The 22,903-nt window shown below is 62.0% G+C and overlaps 2 protein-coding genes and 1 long non-coding RNA gene across 27 annotated transcripts in view; 1 reads left to right on the top strand and 2 right to left on the bottom strand.

Moving 5' to 3' along the window:
* Positions 1-187: 187 nt before the first annotated feature.
* PIK3R2 (phosphoinositide-3-kinase regulatory subunit 2) lies at positions 188-13,025 on the bottom strand. Its single transcript, XM_047830223.1, has 16 exons — positions 12,919-13,025; positions 10,488-11,236; positions 7,606-7,698; positions 7,189-7,239; positions 6,968-7,099; positions 6,668-6,878; positions 6,087-6,172; positions 5,821-5,929; positions 5,634-5,732; positions 5,295-5,475; positions 5,085-5,210; positions 3,443-3,585; positions 3,033-3,209; positions 2,063-2,134; positions 1,720-1,890; positions 188-1,364 (listed from the first exon to the last, which is right to left on the bottom strand). Exons 2-16 carry the CDS (start codon positions 10,807-10,809, stop codon positions 1,157-1,159), a joined length of 2,181 nt encoding a protein of 726 aa, XP_047686179.1. The 5' UTR covers positions 10,810-11,236; positions 12,919-13,025; the 3' UTR covers positions 188-1,156.
* A 121-nt stretch (positions 13,026-13,146) lies between these two features.
* On the top strand, positions 13,147-14,113 carry LOC125150384 (uncharacterized). Its single transcript, XR_007146337.1, has 2 exons — positions 13,147-13,758; positions 13,865-14,113. It is a non-coding gene; the product is annotated as an uncharacterized LOC125150384 (long non-coding RNA).
* The window catches only part of MAST3 (microtubule associated serine/threonine kinase 3), a 37,247-nt gene continuing 28,181 nt past the window's right edge, over positions 13,838-22,903 (bottom strand). For 14 of the 25 annotated variants that reach the window (XM_047830168.1, XM_047830175.1, XM_047830002.1 and 11 more), the window contains 9 exons: positions 22,492-22,601; positions 21,030-21,166; positions 20,261-20,505; positions 19,319-19,525; positions 18,800-19,026; positions 18,221-18,343; positions 17,466-17,602; positions 17,180-17,361; positions 13,838-16,212 (listed from right to left, as the gene is read on the bottom strand). In XM_047830168.1, the coding sequence (XP_047686124.1) occupies positions 15,680-16,212; positions 17,180-17,361; positions 17,466-17,602; positions 18,221-18,343; positions 18,800-19,026; positions 19,319-19,525; positions 20,261-20,505; positions 21,030-21,166; positions 22,492-22,601 (1,901 nt within the window). In that variant the 3' untranslated portion in view covers positions 13,838-15,679. The remainder of the gene's footprint in view (positions 16,213-17,179; positions 17,362-17,465; positions 17,603-18,220; positions 18,344-18,799; positions 19,027-19,318; positions 19,526-20,260; positions 20,506-21,029; positions 21,167-22,491; positions 22,602-22,903) is intronic. The other 11 variants (XM_047830020.1, XM_047830063.1, XM_047830102.1 and 8 more) reach the window with 1 other exon arrangement.

Raw genomic sequence — 22,903 nt, 5'->3', positions numbered from 1 at the left:
CTCTGCCCTGTGACCTTGGGCAGGTCTCTCAACTTCTCTGGTCACAAGCAGCTAAACCGGGTGGCGGGGAGGGAGGGAGGACCGTCAGCCTTCACTGGCTGCTGGGTCTGTGTGACCCTGTGAATGCCAGGGTCCCCAGCACACGGGAGCCATAGAGAAGTCCCGTCACCAACAACAGAAGCATCCACACGTTCGATGTTTTATATCCATATCAGTATCAACGTACTTTACAAAACCTGCCTGCCAGCCTAGCTGGGCAGGCAGGAGGGGGGGGGGAGGGGGTCTGCGGGTAGTGTAGAAAACCAGGGCTCTCATCCCAAAAGAGGAGAGAAAAAGGGGCTTTACAGTCAAGAGAAAATCAAATCAGAACCCAACATGATCGAGGAGAAGCCTTGAACCTACACTGAGTAGAGGTGCCGTGGGCAGTGATGCGTCTCAGCCGCCCAAGCGGTGCCGGGGGGCCTCTATTTCTGGGAGGCCTGGTGCCGGGTGGGGCCGGCTTGTGAGTTTATTTTTAACTCTTTTCATTTTGGGGCGTTGCTTCTTGGCCGGTGGCCCCTATGGGGGGGATAACCAAGTGGTGGTTTCACTTCAGGGTTTGGAGGGGAAGTTGGGTCTGGGGGCGGGTCCCGCCCGGCCCAGAATGTCCCAGCCGAAGTTCTTGGAAGTGGCCAAGTAAAGTTCCTTCCTGCCGTGACCCCAGGTCTATGGCTTAAAAATCGGGGCACCCAGGCTGGGGCCGCACAGCCCAGGGGCCTCTGTAAACATGGCAGGTGCAGCCAGGTGGGGCTTCGGGGACCCCGGGGGTGGGGGGGCTCTGGTGGGCAGGGCGCACAGGATTAGGGGTGGCCAGAGCCATGGGGAGGGCAGTGCCCATGGAGGAGGGGGGTATGGGGTTGGGGAGGTAGGACGCCCAACCCGGAGACACAGAGGGACAGAGAGAAGGACCGACAGGTGGGGAGGGAAAGAGACAGGGTGACAGGGAGAGACGGAGGGAGGCTCAGAAAGAGAGACGGAAAGAGAGACAGGAAGAGGCTCCTAAAGGAGACAGACAGACAAGACAGAAAACCTGGAAGAAGGGACAGAGGCAGAAGGATGGGACTGCCCCCCCAGCCTCCGGGCCCGGGGGTGACCGCTCCGGGCCGGTGCTCGGTGGTCAGCGGGTGGCCGGCGGGGGCCCGGGCCCGGGGGCCCGCACGGGGTGGGCGAGCGTGACGGTGAGCGCGTCGTTGTGCTGCACCAGCGAGGCGTGCTGGTAATGCAGCACCAGCTCCTTCAGCGACCCGTACAGGTTGTAGGGCTCCGCGAAGCCGAAGCCGGTGGCCGTGCGGTAGATGACACAGTGCTTGGTGTCGCCGTCCACCCTGCAGGCGCAGGCGAAGGGGGCGCTCAGGTGGGCTCCCCCCCCCTCCCCCCGGGCTCTCCCCGTTCCCCGCTACTCCCACCAGGTGACCTCGGCGCTGGACGCGCATTTCCCCGCGTCCTGGACCCCACCCTGGTCCGGATGCCACCGCCTCCTGCCTTAGCTTCCTCCCTTGCCTGTGGCAGCCATTGTAGGGGGGTGGGGGCGGCGGGGAGCTTCTTCCTGGCCGTCTTCCCAAGGTCTAGCACACAGTAGGTGCTCAGCGAGAGCTCTCAGGAGGAAAGCGCACACCCCCCACCCCTGCGCTCACTCCCAGCTCCCCCCCCCCCCCCCCCCCGCCCCCACCAGGCACTCACACCACGGAGCAGGCATAGCAGCCCCGCTGGCTGCTCTCGCGGATGAGGAAGGTGCCATCCCGCTTGCCACTCAGCATTTCCTCAGCCTGCGTGCGGTTGATCTTGCCCACGTACCACGTGCGTTCCTCGTGGTGGGGGAGGTCATCCTCGTCTTCCATCAGCGCATACTGGCTGCGGGGGAAGCAGGGAGGGACCCGGTCACTCACCCACAAGCCTCTGAGGCTCTCCTGCCGCCTGGACGACTCACCTGCCCTGGTGAACTCCTACTCGTCCTGCAAAACCCACCGAAAACGGCCCCCTCCTCCGGGAAGCCTTCCCGGGCCCCCATCGGGTGTCCACTTACTCCTCGGTCTCATTTTTGATCCCCAACCACTCGTTGATTTTCTTCTGCCGGGCACCTTTCTGGGTAAGCCACCTGGAGGAAGAGGAAAGGTAGGTTCATTCCACTCTGCCGGGAGGGGAACAGAGCAGCACAGGCAGGCTAGCCCACAGTGGGTCAGGGCAGCCCGAGGCAAGGACCGGCCTACAGGAGTGCAGGTTCTGGGTACAATACCGCAGGTTGCCACAAGGGGTCAGCCTTGGCTTGGTCAAGGAAAGCTTGGCCCCGGGGGACCTTCCAGGGAAGCCCCCCCACTTACTGTGTTTCCTTTAACACTTATCAGACCCCTAGAATGGGCCACCCCAGCAAGGTCTTATCGCTACCAGAAATTTAGGCCTGAGGGCTGCACGGGGGGGCTCTGTTCCGTACCTCAGTTTCCCTCAGCTGTTAAGGGCCAACTTTACAAAGAACTTTGAGAGAACAGAATGAGGTAACGCGCACTCGGTACTCAGCACAGTGCATGGCACACGGCAGGTACATGTACGCATCTCAGGCGGAGGTGGGAGAGAGAAGCCCTTGAGGAAGCCCTCGGCGGCTGGGGGGGGGGGGGGGGGTGGGCGGGCAGGGGCATGATTTCAGCTCGGGCTGGGGCTGCTGCGACCCTCCCGTGCGCTAGGCCGCGCGGATAGCATCCACAGACTGGCTTCTGCTGGAGGCTCCCAGTGACCAAGCTCCGTGGGAACAGTGTTCCCATTTCGCACACCACTATGAGGCTGAGGCCGACCCGTACCTAGGTAGCCCTTCCCGGGGGGGGGGGGGGGGGGGTTGGAGGGGTCTGATCGACGGGGCCGGTGGTGGGGGGGGTCGTGGACAGACGAGGGGTCTCAGGGGCAAGGCGGGGCCGCTTGGAGTGAGGCCCCGGCAGAGATCACCACGCCAGATGTGCCTGAACTCACGAGGGACTCTGCATCTGAGGACAGAGCCAGGCACTCACACGAGGTACTGGTCTCGGATCTTGCGGAGCTGCATGAGGTCTGGCTTGAGGCTGTTCATGCGCTTGTCGATCTCCCGGTTGTCGGAGGCCTGTGCCCGCAGCTCCTGCTCCAGCTTCGTGCGGCTCTCGTGGATCTCGGCGATGCGAGACTTGAGCCGCTCTGAGTTCAGCAGGATCCTGTGGGAGGGGCGGCTCTGAGGCCTCAGACGGCGCCCCAGCCTCTACGCCTTTGCACCGCTGCGTCCCTGATTTCTTTCCTGTGAACTCCTGTTCATCCTTCAGAGCCCATTTCAAATGACCCTCCCTCCCCCTGGGACTCGGGGTGTCCCCCCTGTTTCCTTTCTTTCCCCAAGTGCACTGTGCCAGATCAGGGTAGGGTGGGGTAGGGCAGGGCAGAGGAGCCGACTCACCTCTGCATCTCTTTCTCATTGCCCTCACGCCGGAAGCGCTCCAGATACTCCTTGCTACACTTCTCTTGCGTCTGGCCCTGCTCTTCAAAGATCTTGATGGTCTCGTTGAAGGCCTCAATTGCTGTGCGCTTCATCTGCAGTTCCTGAAATGGCGGGGGGGGGGGGGGGGGGGAACTCTTAGCACCTGCTGGGATTCCTTTCAAGTCCCTCATGAGGGGTGAAGGCAGATCCCCACTCTGATATGGAGACTTTGCTCACGCTGTTCCCTCCATCAGGTGCATCATTCCTCTAGCTCCTCCTGTACTGAACGGACTCCTATTCAGCCTTCAGAACCCCACTCCCCAAACCCACTCTTCCTTTAGATCCTCTTTTGGGTACCCTACAAACACCTGGATCTGTTAGCACTGCTGAGAATTAAAGACAAATCTAGGGGCACCTGGGTGGCTCAGTTGGTTAAGCGTCCAACTCTGGGTACCGGCTCGGGTCATGATCTCACGCCTAAGCTGCCGGAAGCTTAGGTCTGAGAAGCTGCACGATAGTGTGCCTTCAGCGTGCCATGCTGACAGCACAGAGCCTTCTTAGGATTCTCTCTCTGTCCCTCCCCTGCTCACGTGCACTCTCTCTCTCTCAAAATGAAAAAAATTAGAAAAAATGACAAATCTAGTTGCTACGTACAGGGCATGGGGCTCCCTCTCAGGGTACCTGCTACATGGAGTACTTTCAATATATCATCTTGTAGAACCTGCCGAGAGCTTCCTACAAAGCGAGAGCTATTAATGGGGAAACTGAGACTCAGGGGCCCTAAGTCACTCCCAAGATAACGATGTTCATCACCCATCAGGCAGGCGTCTTGTCTGCTCAGAGCTTCAGATGACCCATCAGTAAAAAGGGGACAAGGAAGAAATTCCTCGGGGATGGCAGGGGGAACCCAGATATTCTCTGCCTGAAATGGGATGTCCGGTCTGAATTAGCTGCGTTTCAACTTACAGAAGTAGATTATTAACAGTCTTTGAGTGATAAAACCTCCCTCCCCCTTCCCCGTTTAAAAAAAAAATTTAATGTTTATTTTTGAGAGCGAAACAGAGCACGAGTGGGGGAGGAGCAGAGAGAGAGGGAGACACAGACTCCAAAGCAGGCTCCAGGCTCCGAGCTGTTGGCACAGGGCCCGACGCGGGGCTCAAACTCACAGAAGATCCTGACCTGAGCCGCAGTCAGATGCTTAACCAACCGAGCCACCCAGGCGCCCCATCCCCCTTCCCTGTTTTAAAAGATGTTGCGCTTTCCCGTGATCGCCTGACCCTTTGTCTCCATCAACTCTTTGTCAGGTTATCATCACTCGGAATAACATCCAGGTTTGAGGGGTTACGGAGAAATAAGGAAGACCCGCGGTTCCAGATGGGGAAAGTGAGGCCCCGAGAAACGCAGAGGCTCGACCAAGGCATTTTCTAGGTCCTGACTCAGCTGCTCCCGGGAGGCTGGCTGGTGCCTTCCTTTTTTGAAAACACATGCATTGATTTCTGCCTTTAGGGCAGTTCCGGGTGCTGAGTGACTGCTCTGTGACCTGGAAGCAGACGGCTCTCCCTATGGCCTCGCCGCCGCCCCTCCACGCCTGGGTCTCCCCACGTGCGCAGGCCTGTGGTACCTGGGAGGTGCGTGTGTACTCCTCGTAGAGCTGGTCGTACTCGCGGCTCTTGTCCTGGTACTGCTGGTGATAGACTTTGAGCTGGGCGCCCACCGCCTCCACGCTGTCCTCCTTGACGATCTGGTCCTAGGGACACCCGGGGTGATCAGAGAAGCGGCCTGGGACACTTGTGCCGGAGGCTGGCACTGTCCTCCCACCCTGGCCGCAGACCTGCTGGTACTTGGACACCGGGTAGAGGAGCCGTGTGTCCAGTTTGGCATTGTACTGGGCCAGCGACTCGTGGCGGTAGTGGGTGATGAGGTCCACAACGGAGCAGAAGGTGAGCGGCTCTGAGAAGCCATAGTGCCCGTCACGATGGAAGACCTTAATCAGCTTGTTGTTCCCGCCTTTCCTAGGGGCGGGCGAGAGGGGTGTCAGCAGCCCTTGCGATCCCCAGCCGTCCGGACACCGCACGTGCCCCACTCTCCAGGCAACCCCCTGTCCTTCCGCCCTGGGTGTCCTCCCTCCCACCTCTCACACCCAGTCACCCCGGAAGGGGCAGGCCCCCACCTGAGGGTCAGTGTGTATTCCCCCTGGATCTTGCTGGATGCATCTCGGACCAGAAAGGTGCCGTCGGGTGTGTCCCGGAGTTTCTCATTCACTTCCTCCCTGCGGGGACACCCAGGATTGGGGCGCCCATCGAGAGACCCTGCCCTTCAGGCTCTGCCCGCCACGTGGCCCTGTCCCACGGCCCTACCTGGAGATGTCACCCCAGTACCACTCGGCATCCTGCAGGGAGGGCGGGCTCCCCCCATTGGCTAGGCCTGCGGGGGCTGGCTTGGCCTTGGGGGGTTTGGGTGGCAGCGCTGGGGGACAGGAAAAGAAATACACACTGAGCACCAACTGTATACCGTGGCTGGCTCCTGTTGCAACAGAGCTTGCTGATGGGGCAGGACTCCAGGTCAGTATTCGTGATTCCCAACAGTAAGAGCTAATATTGGGGTGGGGGGGGGGGAGAGTCACCTGGGGGCGCGACCTCCTGCTCTTCCAGATGTTCCTGAAGCAACTTCTCCACCAGCAACGCCGGGAAGTCAGGGCTGGGCTCAGTCCTAGGGGGAAGGGGAGCGCAGGGGGTAGGTAGGGTCTGAGGTGCACAGGGTCCCGCATCGTGCGGCAGACGTACGTGAAAGCACGTGTAGGGAAGAAGACGGGCAGGTGTGGGGCCCCCCCGCCTGTTTACGTGTATGCAGTAAGCACTCGATAAATGTTCACACACCAAACACACGGGAGTCTAGCACCTAGGGTGGGAGGGGGAGCGGAAGCCAAGGTGCACAGCTCCACCCACGAGCCTCTTCTGCGGTCTAGGCCCCATCGCTTCAAGTCTCAAGGCTGCTGGGGTCTTCCTGGAACCACAGATCCCACCCCGGTTATCCTAACTAGTCCCGGCATCACAACACCTCTGGCCTCTTAACCCCGGGGCCCCCCCATTCACACTCCTTTATCACGGCCTAGACCCCACCCTGGGCGGAGGCTCCCCGCCCCCTCCTCCCTGAAGGCCCGCCCCTTTTAGCTCCGGCTCAGCCCCGCCCCCTCTGGCGCCTCACCCGTCGGGCGCGCCCCCTGGCGGCGGCGAGGGGGGCGGCGCGCGCAGCAGCAGCGGCCCGAAGGTGGCGCCCAGGGCTCGCACGGCGGGGCCCGGAGCCGGGGCACGTCGGGCCACCCGGCCCAGGTGCTGGAGCAGGAAGCGCAGCGTGAGCGCGCGGTGCAGTGGCAGCGTCGGGGGCTCCAGCGCCGGCCCCACGGGCCCCGCGGCCTCTGCGGACACACGGCCGGGGCAGGATGAGCCGGGGCCGGCGCCGGTCCGCCCCGGCCCCCTTCCCACCCGGGCTTCCCGCCAGGCTCACCCCGCAGGGCCCGGCGCGCCTCGGCCGCAGCCTCGGGCGTCACGAGGGGGGCGGGCAGCGCCAGCAGGAAGCCCTTGACGCCATCTGCCAGGGCTGTGGCGTCCCACTGCTCCACGTCGCTCAGGGACCAGTCTGCGGGGGCAGGGGCGGGGGGCAGGGTTGGCCAAGGAGGCCCAGGGCCAGCGCTCCCCCAACCCCTGCCCGTCCAAGCTTCCCCTCACCTGTGCGCGGGGCGGGCGGCTCAGGCCTGTAGAGGGATTCGCTGTCTAGCCCTGGAGGGGTAGGGGAAGGGGTGGGTCAGCTCCACCCCAGACGGCAAGACCAGCTCTCACATGCATCCCCGTACCCCTTGTACGGGCCTGGGATGGCTACTCAACCTCCCAGAGATCAGAAGAGCAGGGGGAGGGGAGACAGGTGGCGCCAGAGGGCACAGCACACGCAACGGCAGGTCGGGTGACCACATTCCCATCCAACCCGGTAGGAGTCACTACTGCCCCACCTCCACGTGGAGGCCCAGAGCATCCAAGCTCAGCTTCTTTCCATGCAGAGTGGGTCTGGCGGCCCCGTGAGAGGATGAGTGGCCCGTCACCAGAGATAAGCAAGCAGCACACATGGGTTGCAGCCGGGCGGAGGCTCACCTGTCCGCTCAATGGCCTCCACGAGCTTCACCAGGAGCGGGGGAGCCACATCAGGTGGGGAGAACTGCTCTGGCAGGTCAGGGAGCGTGAGGCCTGGCAGAAGGGGACAGCGTGTTGGTGGGGACCCTGGAAGGACTCCAGCCCTTCTTTGCCTGAACCCCCGCTTGGGCGGCTCCCGGTAGGGTCGGGTCTAGGCAGGCGCCTGGCATCTGAACCGCCATCGTTTGGAAGCCAAAAGGCCTGGCTGAAGCGGCTGGGAGGGTGGAGTGGGTGGCAAACGGTTTTCTGGGTTAAAGTAGCAGTTTACACACTTTCAGAGACCAGGTAGAAATCCTGACACCTGCGACTACGACCTTATTACGCGGATACAATTAAGGTAAGAATTTTGAGACGAGATGTTAGATTTGGGGCTCTCAATGCAATGACTGGTGTCTTTGTAAGAAGAGAAGGCCAGGTGAAGACAAAGGCAGAGATTGGGGTGATGCGCCCACAAGCCAAGGAACACCTGGAGGTCCTGGAGGCTGGAAAAACAAAGAACCACCCGTTCCTAGACATTCCAGAGGGTGCACGGCCCTGCCGACACCTCGAGTTTGGACTTGTGGCCTCCGGAACAGTGAGAAGATACACTGTTGCTTGAGGCCACCGAGTCCGTGGGCATTCACTACGGCGGTGCTGCCGTCGCTCACTGTGCGACCTTGGGTACCGAACCCGCCCTCTCTGAGCCTCAGTTCCCTCGAGTAAGCAACCGGTTTGTGGTGTCATTTCTCCCTTAGTGGGAACAACAAAGCGGTTGAAGACAATAAAAGGACAGTCTCCCCTATCCGGGTCAGAACACCTCACTTCAAGGACCTTTCTCCATTCTCTAAGTCATCTTGCTTTAAAAAAAAAAAAAAAAAAAAAAGGATTTCTCCCGGTTTTAAAAATGCTGAACCCCTTCCCAGCGGGTGTCAGAGGCCTTCCTGGGCCCGCGTTTCTCGCTCCACCGGGCCCTTTGTGTTCAGGCGTGCTCTGCCTGCACGGCCACCATTTGATGCGGCTCCGGCCCTCGGCAGGGACGCCCTGGCATCCAGCAAGGGCAAGTCCAGGCCTGCGGGGCCTCCCTGAGTGATGGGCCAGGTGGTGCCTCAAGCTGGAGAAAGGCCCAGCTACGTCAAAAACACGAAAGAGGAAACAAAAAAGAGAGAACAAGGGGAGAGGAGGTGGGTGATGGTGGCAGGGTGGGGGCACAGGTTTGAAAGATGCCTGTGGCTCCTCTGCAAAGCGGGGGAGGGAAGTCTCGCGAGAACAGGTGTCACCCCCATTTTATTGATGCGGGAACTGAGGCCGAGGGAGGGAGCAACCACCCTCTGGGGGCCCAGGTGCGACACTGAAGTTGCGCACTAGCTCCCTGTGCGGGATGGAACGGAGGGGACACAGGCAGCCACAGCACGTTGCTGGGTGGTCCTAGGGCCCTGGAGAGGCAGGGCCTGCACGTGCAAAGGACCAGTTCTTCCTGCTGCCAGATGAGGAAACTGAGGCCTGGAGAGGGCTGGCCCCAGCCGCTGTCACCTAGTCCTGGAAGACTTGGAGGGCGGGGCTGGGCAGCCACTCGGAGTGGGCATGTGTGTGGTGGCTGGACCGAGGCCAGGCAGAGGAGGGAGGCGGCTGTTACCAGGGGGAGAGGCAGATTTTGGCTGGGAGCCCGGATGGGGCCGCCTCCTGCTCCTCCAGGCTGAGGCGGGACGTAGGCCCCGGCCCTGGAGGCGCCAGATGCTGCAAACCCCTAGCAGCACCACACCACAGCCTCTGTTTCCCGCCCCCCCCCCCCACCTCGGCCCCATGCTGTGGGGTTCTGCTGTGACCCTCTTGGGGCATCAATGTCCCTCTGGCACAAAACCGGGCAGGCCAAAGGTTGGGGCCATGGCGCCTCCCAGGGCCTCGGTCTTCCCTGGGGGATGTGCCCACGGTGAGCGGTGAGCGGTTTGACTCCTTTGCACCTGGGTCTCCCCATCTGTAGGCGGGGCCTCCCTGGGTTGCTGTGGCGGGGGTGGGGGAGCAGACTACCAGGCACTCAGCACTTACCAGCCTCCTCCCCACAACCCGAGCCTTGGTTTCCCTGGCTGGAACCCATGTGCCCTGCCCAGCAGACAGCGATTTCAGCCTACCCCCAGTGCCCTCATTCTGCACTCCCACCACGTGCCTCGGAAGTGTAGATGGCCAAGGGTCTTTGGGGGAGGCATGTGGGGTCCTCATTCCCCAGTGTGCTACATGGCCTGGAATGATCATCCCATCCTCTTTATTTAGGCTCTGTGGCTCCCTCCGTTTTGGAATCCAGGTAAACTTAGGGCAACAGAGAGGGGGTTTCTCAAGGGACCCTGTCGGTAAACCGAGGGACGAGGCTAAAGTGAACCTCTCAATCCTGCCGAACGCTCCCCCACTGTGCTCAGAGTCAATCCCACAAAGTCCCTGAGGCACAGCCCCTGTTGCGGGGCCCTTCCCTTCCCACTCGGCTCCATGGGCTGTTCCCCGAACCCGCCGCTCCATCCCTACCTCTCAGCCTCTGCCTTTGCTGTGCTTGCCGCCCTGAGCCCTTCGCCCCCAGCTCTCCCCTCGTGAGGCTCCTTCCTCACAGCCCTTTTCGTTACCTAATCACTTCTCGTCACTTGTCACTTCTTGCACCAGGAGCCCCACAAGGGCGGGGCCGGGCCCGTGTCCACCGCTGTGTCCCCGGCGCCATGAACCGCGCCCAGCCCTCGACAGCAGTGCAGTCAACCCTTGCTGACCAACCACATGTCCTTATTCCTCCTCCCCTGGAAGGGGTGCCATTGCTTCACTAGAAAGAAGAGGAAGCTGAGGGTCTGAGGGAACCCCCGCCCCGGCCGGGGCCCCTGCCTGCTGCTCACCTGGCTCAGGGGGCCCGTCCCGGGGCCTGGCGGGCAGTGGGCGGGGGCCACGCGGACGAGGGCCGGGCCGGGCCAGGGCTACAGGACCCAGGAACTCGACGTAGGTGCCGGGGAAGTCACCTCGCTGCCGCGTGCGCTCATTGAGGCCCGGCATCCAGCCCACGCTCTGTGGGCAGCGCTCGTTGCCCTCGGCCACGCCCAGCACCTGCAGGGCTGCTCGGCTCACCACCAGCACGTCGCCGGGCAGCAGCTCCAGGTCCTCCGGCCGCTCCCGGCGGAACGGGTACAGCGCGCGGTACTGGAAGCCCTCGGCGCCGGCCATGGCTGGGCAGGGTGGGGTCTGGACGGTCAAGCTGCTGCTCGGGGCCCCGGTGGCCCCATCAGCTGTGGGGACGGCCGGGGAGGGTCCGCTGAGTCGGCCTGGGGCACCGAGACCACTATTTCTACCAAGAAGTTAGTTACAGGTGACCACGGGGGTCACTCATGCCTTGCCTCCCACCATCATTCCACGACCCTGACGTGGGTCGCTCATGGCTCGCTCCACCATCCGTCAACTGGTGGGAGGGGGTCGGCAGCGTGGTCTCAGGTCACTCGGCCGCTGCGTCCCCCCTCGATCCGTAGGGCAGGGCCAGGCTGCTCACTCCCTCACACGGGGGGCCATCGGCGCCCGAGGCTGGCGGCTCTTCCGGCTGCGCCAGACGAGGGGGCCGAGGGCACAGGCTGTCACCATGCTTGGCCAGGACGCCGACCTAGGGGGAGATGGGCAGGGCAGCGTCAGCCGGGTCGGGCTCCTGCCACCCCCACCCCAGAGATGGGCCCAAATCTGAGCTTGGAATCCCCTCGCTGGGTAACCTCGGGCCAGTCCCAGCCCCTCTCTAGTCTTGTTTCCCCAGCTGTGAAATGGGCATTAACAGCAGCCCTTGGGGTTCTGGCGAGCTCTGCCCCAGGCATATCGCACGCTCTTCATCGCCCCTGTTAGAGATGGAGAAACTGAGGCTCAGCGCAGGGAGGTCTTTGTTGGACCAGTGGGCCACGAAGCCAGTTAGATCCCCCAGTGGGCAGACCGTGATGGGGAATGCTTAGGGTACTATGGGAGTCCCGAGGAGGGGCCGGGCCAGCTGAACACAGGAGGCAGCAAGGAAGCAAAGAGGTAGGAAAGCAGGTCCAGCTGGAGGCCCCAGCGCGGGCAAAGGACTAACAAGTGAGTCCAAGGTCTCTGCGTGGGGAGAAATGAAGGTGCGCGTGTGCAGGCGTGCGTGCGTGTTCCGGCTTGGCTCAATGAGGGGCCTAGAGTAGGATCTCAAAACGTGAGGGGGGGTGATGGGCGGACAAGGGGACCTCCATGCAGCCAGGAGAGGGTTAATGGCAGGAGGGCATCACAGCTGCCAAGGGGGAGGCTGCTGGATGCATGGCGATCGGTGATCACGCCCCGGGAGCGTCCAGCCTCGGGGAAACAGCCCGCCACGGACAGCATTCCCAGTCTCAGCCCCACAGGTTCGGTCTTCCTGAGACTGGGGAGTGGGGGAGGGCGTGCTTTTCTAGAGGGCGGGTCTTCAGAAAGGAGAGGAGAGAGTACTGGCTGGAGGGAATAGTACGTGCAAAGGCTTGACAGTGGGAAGTTGCTTGCCAAGAGTTCAGGGTGGCCCGATGAAAGCCACCCGCCGTCCACCGCGCTGGTCCTCGAGTGCCAGACAGAGGGCTCGGGGCTTTGTCCCCCGACCACGAGAGCCCCAGAAGGGACTCTCTGCAGGGAGGAGAAGCTCCCCGTTCCGGGGTGCCCAAACGTACCCGCTTCCTGGACCCGGTACCACCATTCTACAGGTGGGGAAACTGAGGCCCAGCGAGGGGACGTCCAGGAAACCGCCTGGATCCGCTCGCCTGCCGGCCCCCGCGCCCCAACGTGCACACGTTTGCACACGCCCCGGTGTGTGCGCCCGGGGAATCCAAGAGGCCGGGTGGAGGGGCCAGGCCTGGCCAGGGGCTCGGCGGCTGGACGCAGGGCCCGCGCGCTCACGCGTATTCAGAGGCGTGCCCGGGCCTGCGTGGACCCGGCAGCCCCCAGGGGAACGGAAGCGGAGACGACCCCCGACCCTCTTGCATCTCACCATGTCCCACACAAAGCCTGGGTGCCCCTTATTACTGCTCGACGCCCCACTCCAGGCAGGGCCTCCTTCCATCGGGGGCCGCGGTCCCAGCGCCTTATCTCTGCCTGGGGGGCACCGCGTTCCTCTCCCCACCGTCCGGGGCAGGCTGCACCGCTGCCAGGTCGAACCCGAGGCCTCCTGCTCCCGGAGGCCCCGGGTTCCCGCGGGGCGCGATGCGGCTAGGCGCTCGCGTTCCGACTTCCACCTCGGCCCCGCGCTCTGCTTAGGCGCCCCGCATTGGCGCGCACGCCCAGCCTAGCCTGCCACGCCAGCCGGCCTGGACTTACCTGGTCGCGGCCGCCACCGCCGCCGCGGCCGCCGTCACACGGAGCGGAGCCCGACCCGTGGCTCCGCCGCGGCCGCCGTCGCCGCAGCCGCGGGATCCCCGCCTCCGCCACAGCCGCCGCGGTTCCGAACAGCCGGGCCCGCCCCCGGCGGAAATGGCCGAGCGCGTTCGGGCCAGGCGCGTGAAGCGAGGCGGGGGCGGAGCCTCGGGATGGCCGAGCATTTCCGGAAAGAGCCGAACATCCTCCCGCGGGACTGGCGGGCAGAGGCTGCCACGAGATAGCCGAGCATTTCCGGAAACAGCCGAGCGCAATCGCGTCAGCTAAGCGTTTCCCTAAGCTCCGCGGGGCCCGGCTGGGCTTCGAGATGACCGAGTGATTCCGGAAATCGCCGAGCGTCTCCCCCCAGCGGGACTGATGGAACCGAGGTTGAGCCCCGAGACTGCAGTTTCTGCAAAGAACCGCGTGTGCTCGGACCCAGAGGGAGGCCCTGTGAGTCGAGAGCCAGGGATGGACCACCAGTTTCCGGAACTGATGGATGGGTCCTAAGGGCGCGAGGCGGCCCCGAGCTCAGGGAGCAGGAGGCGGTGGGGTGGGAAGGGAGCTCGCCGCAGAAATCTGAGCTTTTCAGGAAAGAGCCAAATAAGCTGGGCTTGAAAGCGTTTCCATGGCAGCCCAGAGCGTCCGGAAACAGCTGAACTATTTGCAGCGCAGCGAGCGCGGGAACACGCCCAACGAGGACCCAGAGACGGACGATTGTTTCCGGAATAGCCGAAGACACTCGGAAGCGTGGCCCGGGGCTTCTGGTACTGCCCAGAAGTAACCCAAAAACACGGAGTTGGGGTGGGTTCGCGTGCGGCGTGGGGGACTGTGGGGGGACAGGGCACAGTTCCAGCGAAGACTTGTATAGAAAGGACACAGAGATGGTTTATTTGTTTTATTAACACAGCTCGGGGCCCCAGATCGGTGTCCGGATGAAGCTTTTAAGAGCAGAGCCTACGATGGGTACTCGGGGAGAGGGCAGGAGGAGGCCAGGGACCCGAGAAGACATCAGGGAGAATCTCATTGGCGAACTCCTGTGCCACCTTCAAGACCCCTTCAAAGGAAGTCAGTTTTCACCCCGTCCCCACCACACTCTCTCCCCTTAGCCCTTTCTTTGCCCCTCACAAATCCAGACGTTGGGCCTCCTCTTTGTAAACGTGGGCTTTTATTCACGGTCAGCTCCAGGATGGAAGGGGGGTGGGGGGCACACGTCATGCACAGCCTTGGTCTAGCTCCAGCACCAGCCAGTGCTGGGCGAGGGTCTCTGGGAGGGATGCAGAGTGGGCTACCGTGCCTGGAAAGTGCCCTCATCAGGTGGGGCGCAGGGATCTGGCCGGCCACCTCCACAGAGGAAGTGGCGGTTCTGAGACGCCCAGTGTGTGTCACACAGCAGCCCCGAGAGCTGGAGGTGGGTCTGCTGTATCCGACACCAGACTCTCCGTTCAAGCTCCCTTGTCGACAGTGCCCACGACGGGGCCTGGCTGCGTGATTTTTTTAACCGGGTGATCGTGCGACCCGTCTCCACCCCTCGCCAGGCCTCGGTTACTTGTCCCTAAAATCGGGAGGACACCGCCACCTGCAGCCTTCTCAAGGCTGGCTGGGGGAGAAGCCACGAGTAAAAGCGTCTGGCATAGGGCGGATGCTTAATAAATAGTCGTTGGGATTAGTTTTGTAAACACGAGGAAACTGAGGCACAGAGTGGGAAAGCCATTTTCCCAGAGCCACACGAGGAAGCCAAGATTCCAACTTGGGCCCCATTGCCCCCCAGTTGGGTTTCTCACTCGAATTTCATTCTAGGAAGGCTGCGATACGTTGCGGGAACCCTCCGTAGGGTGTTTCAGACACATCATGGTCAAGGGCTCACCCTGGTGGGCACTGAGCACGTGAAATCTTGTCCAGGCTGGACGTTCTTCCCCTGCCCTGGCAGTAGTACCCTTCGAGGCCTGCGCCTCCCCCCCCCCCCCCCACCAGGGCATCAGTGTCCCCCTGTGGAGTGGGTGACCTCTCTGCTCTTCCATCAAGGTCCCAGGTCCCACACCCCCTCCCCCGGGCTGAAGCCTTCAGGACTAGAAACAAACTCTAGCGAGACTGGCCTAGGGATCGAGGCTATGACAGTGAGACGTAGCTTTCAGCGTCCAGTCCATCATCGGGATTGCTTTGTTTTGTGGTGGAGGGGAATCATTTAGACTCTCCAAGTCCTATCCGCATTGGGCCCAGACAGGTAAGCTTGCCTGTATCCCCTCAGGTCAGTGGGTCCTGGGCCAGGATGGGATCAAGGAACACACACACAAAACTAAAACATACAGAAAACCTAGAAAACACAAACATACGTAACTTGTCCAAAGTGCTTCCTTCTCAGCCCAGGGGGCAGCGTCTGCAAATGGGGTCCCAGGTGCAAGGGGCAGGACCCGGGCAGCCACCTTCGCAGTGGTGGCTCAGTCTAACTATCGCTTATAAAAAGTAATAAATTAGTCGCAGGGATTTGCTGCTATTTACAATGCCACCCTTGTCCCCCATTCCTGCCCCTACGTACGGCCCCTGATCTGCACCGGAACACGAAGGAGGTGCTGTCTCTACTTTCCGGTAAGGACTGAGATGGCTTCTCGCCTTCCGGGTGTCACAGTCTGGTGGCTCAGTCTCCATCCAAGAGTCGCTTGACGGAAAAAACATTGCACACGAAAAAGCCCAACTTCTAGGCCAGGGGGAGGCCGGGTGGGAGGGATCAGTCCTTCCCGGCAGGACCAAGGGCTCCTGGCACAGCCTCGGCGCCCTCCACGGCAATCTGCGGCACAGAGGTGAGCGGCCCGGCGGCCTCCTCGGGTGGCTCATCGAAGCTCACCTCCTGCACGGCCTCCTGCTTCTTGAAGGAGTCACGGCGCTCGGACAGGTGTAGCCGCCGCATGACTACCAGCTCCGAGTCTGGCCCGCGGCCGCGGCGCCCCAGCTCCCCATCCAGCCGTTCACCCGAACCCAGCTTATCAGCCGACTGGCCCCGGCGCAACCGTGGAGACCGGGCGGGTGCAGGTGGGTGCCCGGGGAGGGGCGAGGGTGAGCGGGGTGGGGGCACGGGCACCGGGGGGCAGGCCAGTGGGGAGGGCGGGATGCTGCTGGTGGACTTGCGGCGGCCGGCCTTGGGGCGGGGTGGCCCGAGCTTGGCGGCCAGGCCATGCAGGGAGCTAGGGCGGGTGTGGCCAGCGGCGGCAGGAGAGGCAGGGCTGCTGGAGCTCGGGGATGCACTGGGAGGGGATGCGGTGTCTGTGGGTGATAGATGAGGGTCAGGGCCACCGGCCTGCATGTCCCCAGCCCTGTCGTGGGGCCCTGGGCCTGAGAGCGCCTGCCAAAGCCCACGTCTCTGCCTACGGCCACCCAGTATGCCTGCCTTTCTCGCCTCCTGTAATGTGTGCAAGGTGTTCCCTTGGCTTAGATCTGGTGAACTCCTACTCATCCATCAAAGCCCTAGTTCCTATCCACCCACTTCTCATCTAATGACCTACCCCTCAATGGGCCAAAGGTACGCATCCACCATCTGCCCCGTGACCGCCCCTCCACCCCAAGCCTCAGCTGCAGAGGATACCTGGTCTGAGGAAAGGAAAGGTGGCACAGATACCCTCAGCCCCTCGAAGTCAGGGTAGAGAAGGGGCAGAGAGGGCTTCTTGGAGCAGGGGCCTCCTCCAGGAGGACTTCCCTGCTTCCCCTCAGGGGTGTCCCAGCCTGGTCCTCCCATCACTGGATGCTGACCCAGTGAGCCTAGGGGTGTCTGCACCTGGCTGTCTCTCACAGACATTGGGCCCCGTCCTTTCCTGCCCCGGAATGATCTTTCTAAAACGCAGACCCTTCTAAAACATGCCCTCTCTAGCTCACACACCCTCCATAGCTCCCAGCTGCCTACCAATTTAAGCCCCGCTCCTCGGCCTGACCCATCTCCCAACTTCCTCCCTCCCAGCCTTCTCCCTGCTTTCACAACCCTGCAGCCTAGCCCCCTTGGTCCACGATGCTCCCTCTGCTGGGTACTCTCTTCTCTGCTCTCCCGCCTCTCTCCTCCCACTTCCAGGCTGCCTTTCAGACCCCAAGCGACTGGAAAGGCCCTTCTGGTCCCCTCACTTCCTACGTCATGTCATTCCCTCCTGTAAACCCCGCCGGCGTCCTCACCGGGGTCAGGCCCCACAGACCTGAGCAGCCCCAGGGTGGCCCCGGGGCGGGGCGGGGGGGGGGGCACACCTACCTGCGGGGGCGTCGGGAGCTGGGCTGCAGCAAGGCGTGGTGGGGCTGGGGGAGAGGCTGTGGGTGGGCGAACCCGGGAGGCTCTCGCTGGACGACAGGGAGTGGTGGAGGCCGGAGGAGAAACTCCGGCTGGTGTGCAGCACAGAGGACTGTTTTGAGATCTTCTTGAAAAGCGACTTCCGCCTGAGGGGGAGAGACCCGATGCGTCAGAACCCCTGTCCCCAGCAGTCTAGGGAGCCTGCTCCCGGTCCTCTGCAGCACTCCGCGCAGGCCCACCCGTCGCTCACCGGTCCTGGGTCTCCCGCCGGCGGCTACGCTTGCTCCTGCGAGCCATGCGGCCCTTGGCCACGTTCTTCCGGGCGGGGCCCACCTTGATGGAGGTGTTCTCCAGGGCTGTGGTCCGCAGGGCGATCTTGTTGCCGCTCTGTAGGAGGGATGGCGAGGGGGTCACCTGTGTGTCTCCCACCTAGTAAGCCCCCCACGCCCTTCTTCGTCCGTCAGAGCCCCAGATCCTATCTACCCACTTCTCGCCTACTGACCTGCCACTCACTGGGCCAAAGATGCATGTCCGTCATCTGCCCATCCATGCAATGAGCTGCCCACCTGTCCACCCACTCGTCCTAAGAGCTCTCCAAACAAGGCCCTGCCTCCTGGCCTGGGCCCACCTCCCCACCCCCAGGCCTCAGCCCCCCCCCCCCCCCGAGGAAGATAAAGATAATACGGACACCCCCAGCCTCATAAGGCCAGGGTGAGCCAGAAGGAGGGCCAAACGTAGGGGCACCCAGGGGGCAAAGGAGGATGTACGTCCTGGGCAGAGGGGAGGGGACATGCAAGGCCTGGAGGTGGGACCAGGCGTGGAAAGGTGTGGTTCCAGAGGGGACAACCTCAGGATCAAAAGCTGAGGGGTCACAGGAGCAAAGCAGTGGGGGCAGACCTGGGCCCCTGAGGATGGACGGGACGTGGGGATTCTGGGAGCCCCAAGGGTAGGCAGAGTGGGGTGGGGGTCTGGAAGTCCCAAGGGTGGGAAGATGGGGGGCTGAACCTTCAGCAGCAGCTCAACGACGTCCATGTGCACCAGACCCAGGACTGACTCCCCGTTGATGTGGGTGATGAGGTCCCCAGCTCGCAGGCCCGCCTCCTGGGCAGGGCTTCCTTCCTCCACGCTCTGGGGGTGGATGGTAGGGTCAGGGGGCTTGGGACCCACAGCTGGAGACCCCGGCCCAGCTGGGTCAGCTGTGGGACCCCAGCAAGCTGCTGCCACTCACGTGGTTTCCTTGACCTTGGGTGCTGGCAGGGAGGGAACGGGGCCTGGGCTGGGGGGAGGCAGGACATCACACCCAGGGTGCATCTGCGGGCGTGGGGCAGGAGCTTCGTGCCCAACTGAGGTCTCTACCCCTCTGTCCATCCCTGTCCGTCTTGCCCAACCCCCTCCGCCTAAGTAAGAGGGGCTGCAAAGACCCAGGTGGCACCAGCTCCCTGCCCTGGACTCCAAAACCTTTCGGCCAATGAGCTTGCTTTCCCAAGACTAGAAAATGCGGCTCCCAAAGTGAAGTGCCTTGCCAGGGTGAAGCTAGACTCAAACCAAGTCCCGCTGTTCCTGCCCACCCCGAGGCCAGCTCACCCAGACAACGTGGTGCACGGTATAGACATCGCTGTCGCCCATGTAGACGCGGATGGCCCGCAGGCTGAAGCCGTACTTCTTGCCCGAGCTGTGGATGACAATGGGGGGCCGCAGGCTGCCGCACACGGGGGACGGGTCTCGGCTTGGAGAGGAGTCTCGGGATGACGGGTTCGAGGACAGTGAGCGTGGGGACAGAGGGCTCATGAGGGGGCCGCCGCTGCCATCATCTGCAAGGACACGGGTTGGGGGGGGGTCACTCCCTCGCAGGGACGAGGGTGGGGAGGGCACCTCCCCTTCCCACCAAGCTGACCATTCTGGCTGCTTTGCTGCTGCTCCAGTGTCCCAGGCACGGTCCCCCGATCAGGCCTTTGCACATGCAGTGCCCTCCGCCAGGAATGCCGGCCCCCCAGCTCTCCCCATGTCTCGCTCCTTCCCCCTTCCTGTGGCACAGCCCGAGCCCCGCGGTTACAACAGACGTGGACGGACAAAGCAAAGACGAGGCTGGGCCACGTGCGTTACCGGCCGTGATGATGAGCGACAGGGCGGACACTGAGGCGGACTTGGGCACACGGCCCCCGCTGGGGGAGGCCCGAGACTTCTCGGGAGCTGGGTCTCTTTGGCCCCCAAGGCGGCGGCCTCGGCCAGCATCCAAGGCCCGTGGTGTCGAGTGCCGGGTACCGATGCTGTTGCTCCGTAGGCGTGCGTGGCTGAGGGCGGCTGGGTCAGCTAGGGGTCAGGAGGGTTGGGGGTCAGCCCGGCCGGTCTCACCACTCAGTCCTCCTGCCCTCGGCAGACAGAGCCCCTTCCTCTCCGGTCAGCGTGGACCCTGGTTTGGCTACCTGGCCTTTCTTTTTTTTTTAATTTTTATTTTTTAACGTTTTATTTATTTTTGAGACAGGGAGAGACAGAGCATGAACAGGGGAGGGTCAGAGAGAGGGCGACACAGAATCTGAAACAGGCTCCAGGCTCCGAGCTGTCAGCACAGAGCCCGACGTGGGGCTCGAACTCACGGACCGTGAGATCATGACATGAGCCGAAGTCGGCCGCTCAACCGACTGAGCCACCCAGGCGCCCCTACCTGGCCTTTCTTTAGAGGGTTCTCTCTTCCCACACTTCCTTTCTGCACTGCTCTCCCTGGAAAGCTCCGCTCTGCAAGTCCCTTCCTCTAAGCAGCCTTCTCCCACCCGTCAGACCCCCAGCACCCCTCAGAGCTCTGCGGTCTCACCCCCCTCTCCAGTCCCATCCTGACCCAGTGAAGCTGGGGTTATCACCCCTAGACTGGGAGACAAGCTGAGGCTCGAGGCTTCTCTGGGAGCCCCGGCCTCTCCTATCTTAAAGCCTTTGTTAGACAGGCGAATGGTCTCTCTGGGGAGCTCCTACTTATCCTTCAAAACCCATCTCAAATAGTCCCTCTGGGAAACTTTCTACAACACTATCCCGCCCACCCTGGACCTCACCTACCAGAAAGGCTTGAGGGCTTGGGCATCACTGCGGTGGCTGCTGGGGGTGGATCGGGCTCCCCCAGAATGAAGATGGGCCTCTTGGGGCCCGCAGAGGCTGGGCTGGCTCCCTCATCCTCTGACGAGAAGGCAAACTTGGGCATCGTGTCCAGGCTAATAGTACTCAAGAGAGACGGGCTGGGGCCCCGCTCGGGCTGGGAAGACGACGGACAGGAAGTACCAGAGGACGTCCAGGACCTCAGGCTGCTGCAGGGAAGGGCCAAAGTCACACTTGCCAGGCGCCGTCGCCCCGGGACACCCAGTTACCCCTGGCAGCCAGATTTGAGCACTCGGCCCGGAACCAGAGGGAATTCGTAAATGCAGGGTGAGTTCCCTCTGCTTGCCCCGTCCTCTGCCCAGAGAATTGGCGTTTTTTAAAACCCAGCTTCCGACACTCATCCTCTAGTAGACATTGGTTATTTCTGTTGAGTCTGGTCTTTGAGGAACGGACAGGAGTTTGTTAGCGAAGGGTATGCTGGCAGAGGGAACGGAGCAAGCAGAAGCCTAGCAGTAGGACAGTGCACGGCTGCTTTATGCCCGCTGTGGTAAGGGACGCAAAGCCAGAGGCAGCAATGATAGGGGCCATGCTGGCAGGGGTCTGACAGGCTAGCCAGTGTGTCTGACCCTTTTCTCCTGGGCCACCGGGAAGCTCCTTGCAGTGTTAGATTTTGCGGTTCCACCTCCCAGCAGGCTCGGAAGCTGGATCTGCTCATACTCTCCAGCCCACCTACCGAATATCCATGCTCAGGCGGCGGCCATACTCGCCCTCGCCGCTGCGCTCCCACCCTTCCTCCCGGTCCTCGCTGAAGCTCCGTTCGGCGAAGGTTGGCGTGGGCTGGGCGGCCAGGAACTCGGAGCTGCTGTAGACCTGGAAGAAACAGAAAACATTAGTAACAGTTGGTGTTACTAATCACGAGTCCGACTCACGATCCCAGGGTTGTGGGATCAAGCCCGGCATCGGGTTCCACGCTGGGTGTGGAGACTGCTTGGAATTCTCTCTCCCTCTGCCCCTCTCCCCAACTCACACACACACACATGCGCGCTCTCTCTCTCTCTCTCTCAAAAAAAAAAAAAAAAGGAAAAAGAGTGAGCTTAGTTGAGTGCTTCCTATATGCCCCGTGCTACCCTGTGAGTCACTTCCTTAAATCCAGACTCACCACATCCCTAAACACAGCAGAGTAAAGACACCCACTGTACAGATGGAGAAACTAAGGTTCAGAGGGGCCCGGCTACCAAGGGGGCCGCAGCCAGGGTTTCTGCTGCTGATCAGGACGCTCTGCCTGGGGCCCAGGCCCACAAGCAGCAGGGAAGGTTTTCTTCATCAAATTAGAAACAAAGGAAGGAAACTTAAGCTTGTGAGGCTATAAAATGTGGCACCCAGCACAGCAGCACTGGTCACAGTCGCCCAAAAGTGGAAACGACCCAAGTATCCACCAACCGATGGGTACACAAAACGTGGTCCGTCCACACAGTGGAACACTACTCAGCCACAAAAAGGAACGAAGCCCTGCACACACGATACCATGGGTGAACTCTGAAAACATCCAACTGAGTGAAAGACACCAGACACGGAAGGCAGACTGCGGGTGGCCCGGGGCTGGGGGAGAGGGGAAGGGGAGTGACTGCCCACGGGATCAGGGGTTCCCTTTGGGATGATGGGAACGTTCTGGAACCAGAGGTGATGGGTGTCCCGACCTTATGAATGCGCGGAATGCCACCGAATTGTAGTTTAAAATGGCTACGATGGGGCGCCACCCCTTTGACCTCTGCTGCTGCAGCTGCTGCCCCTGCCGCCACCTCCCGGGAAGAGGGGGAGGCAGGAGAGGAGCCCACGTTTGTCCGGTGGCTGCTTTCTTGACTGTGTTCGCCACGTAACTGAAATCACTGCTTGAAGTGTTGGCATTCATGTTAATTATGGATGCAATTCTGCGTATCTTACTGTGACTCCGAAAACCGTAGCGTTGGCGTCGCAGAAAGGTACGTCATTTCCAAGGTCATTTCGTTAAAGGTAAAAACTCTACCCCGCCCCCGCCCCACCAATCGATCAATCAATCAATCAATCAAACGGCTCTGATGGTATATTTCATACGTATTTCAACCACCATGACGACAGAAAGCAGCAGAACCCCGCCCCCAACCTCGAACCAACATTTTGCAACATCCCCAGTGCCGTAGCTAGGTCCCTGGGCCCACCTTGCTGAACCGGTGGGAACATGACGAGAACTGGGGGATCTCCGTGGATGACTCCTCGTCGTTGGTCTCCTCGTCCTCGGAGCCCAGGTGGCGGTAGCGTTCCGAGCGCGCTGCAGGACGGAAAGGCACGTACAGCCCACCCGATGCCCCGAGGCGGCCGCGAGGGCCGTGGGGTGATCTGGGGAGGGCGTCCCGGGGTGGGGAGACACGGTCAGGGCAAAGGCACTGAGGTGGGGCTGTGTCTGGTGTATTTAGGGGCCACGGGAGGCTTGAGTTGGCAGAGTGAGGACCTGGCCGAAAAACTCCAGCTGGGTCCCTAAAAACCCTAAAAAACCGTGGGTGGGGATTCTTGTGTCTGACCCTCGGGAGCCTCGCCCTTGAGATGGGTCACCCAGAATTAGGTGATCGTGTG

Source organism: Prionailurus viverrinus, chromosome A2 (assembly GCF_022837055.1).
Source record: "Prionailurus viverrinus isolate Anna chromosome A2, UM_Priviv_1.0, whole genome shotgun sequence".
Lineage (NCBI taxonomy): Eukaryota > Metazoa > Chordata > Mammalia > Carnivora > Felidae > Prionailurus > Prionailurus viverrinus.
This window is presented reverse-complemented; position numbering and strand designations above follow the sequence as displayed.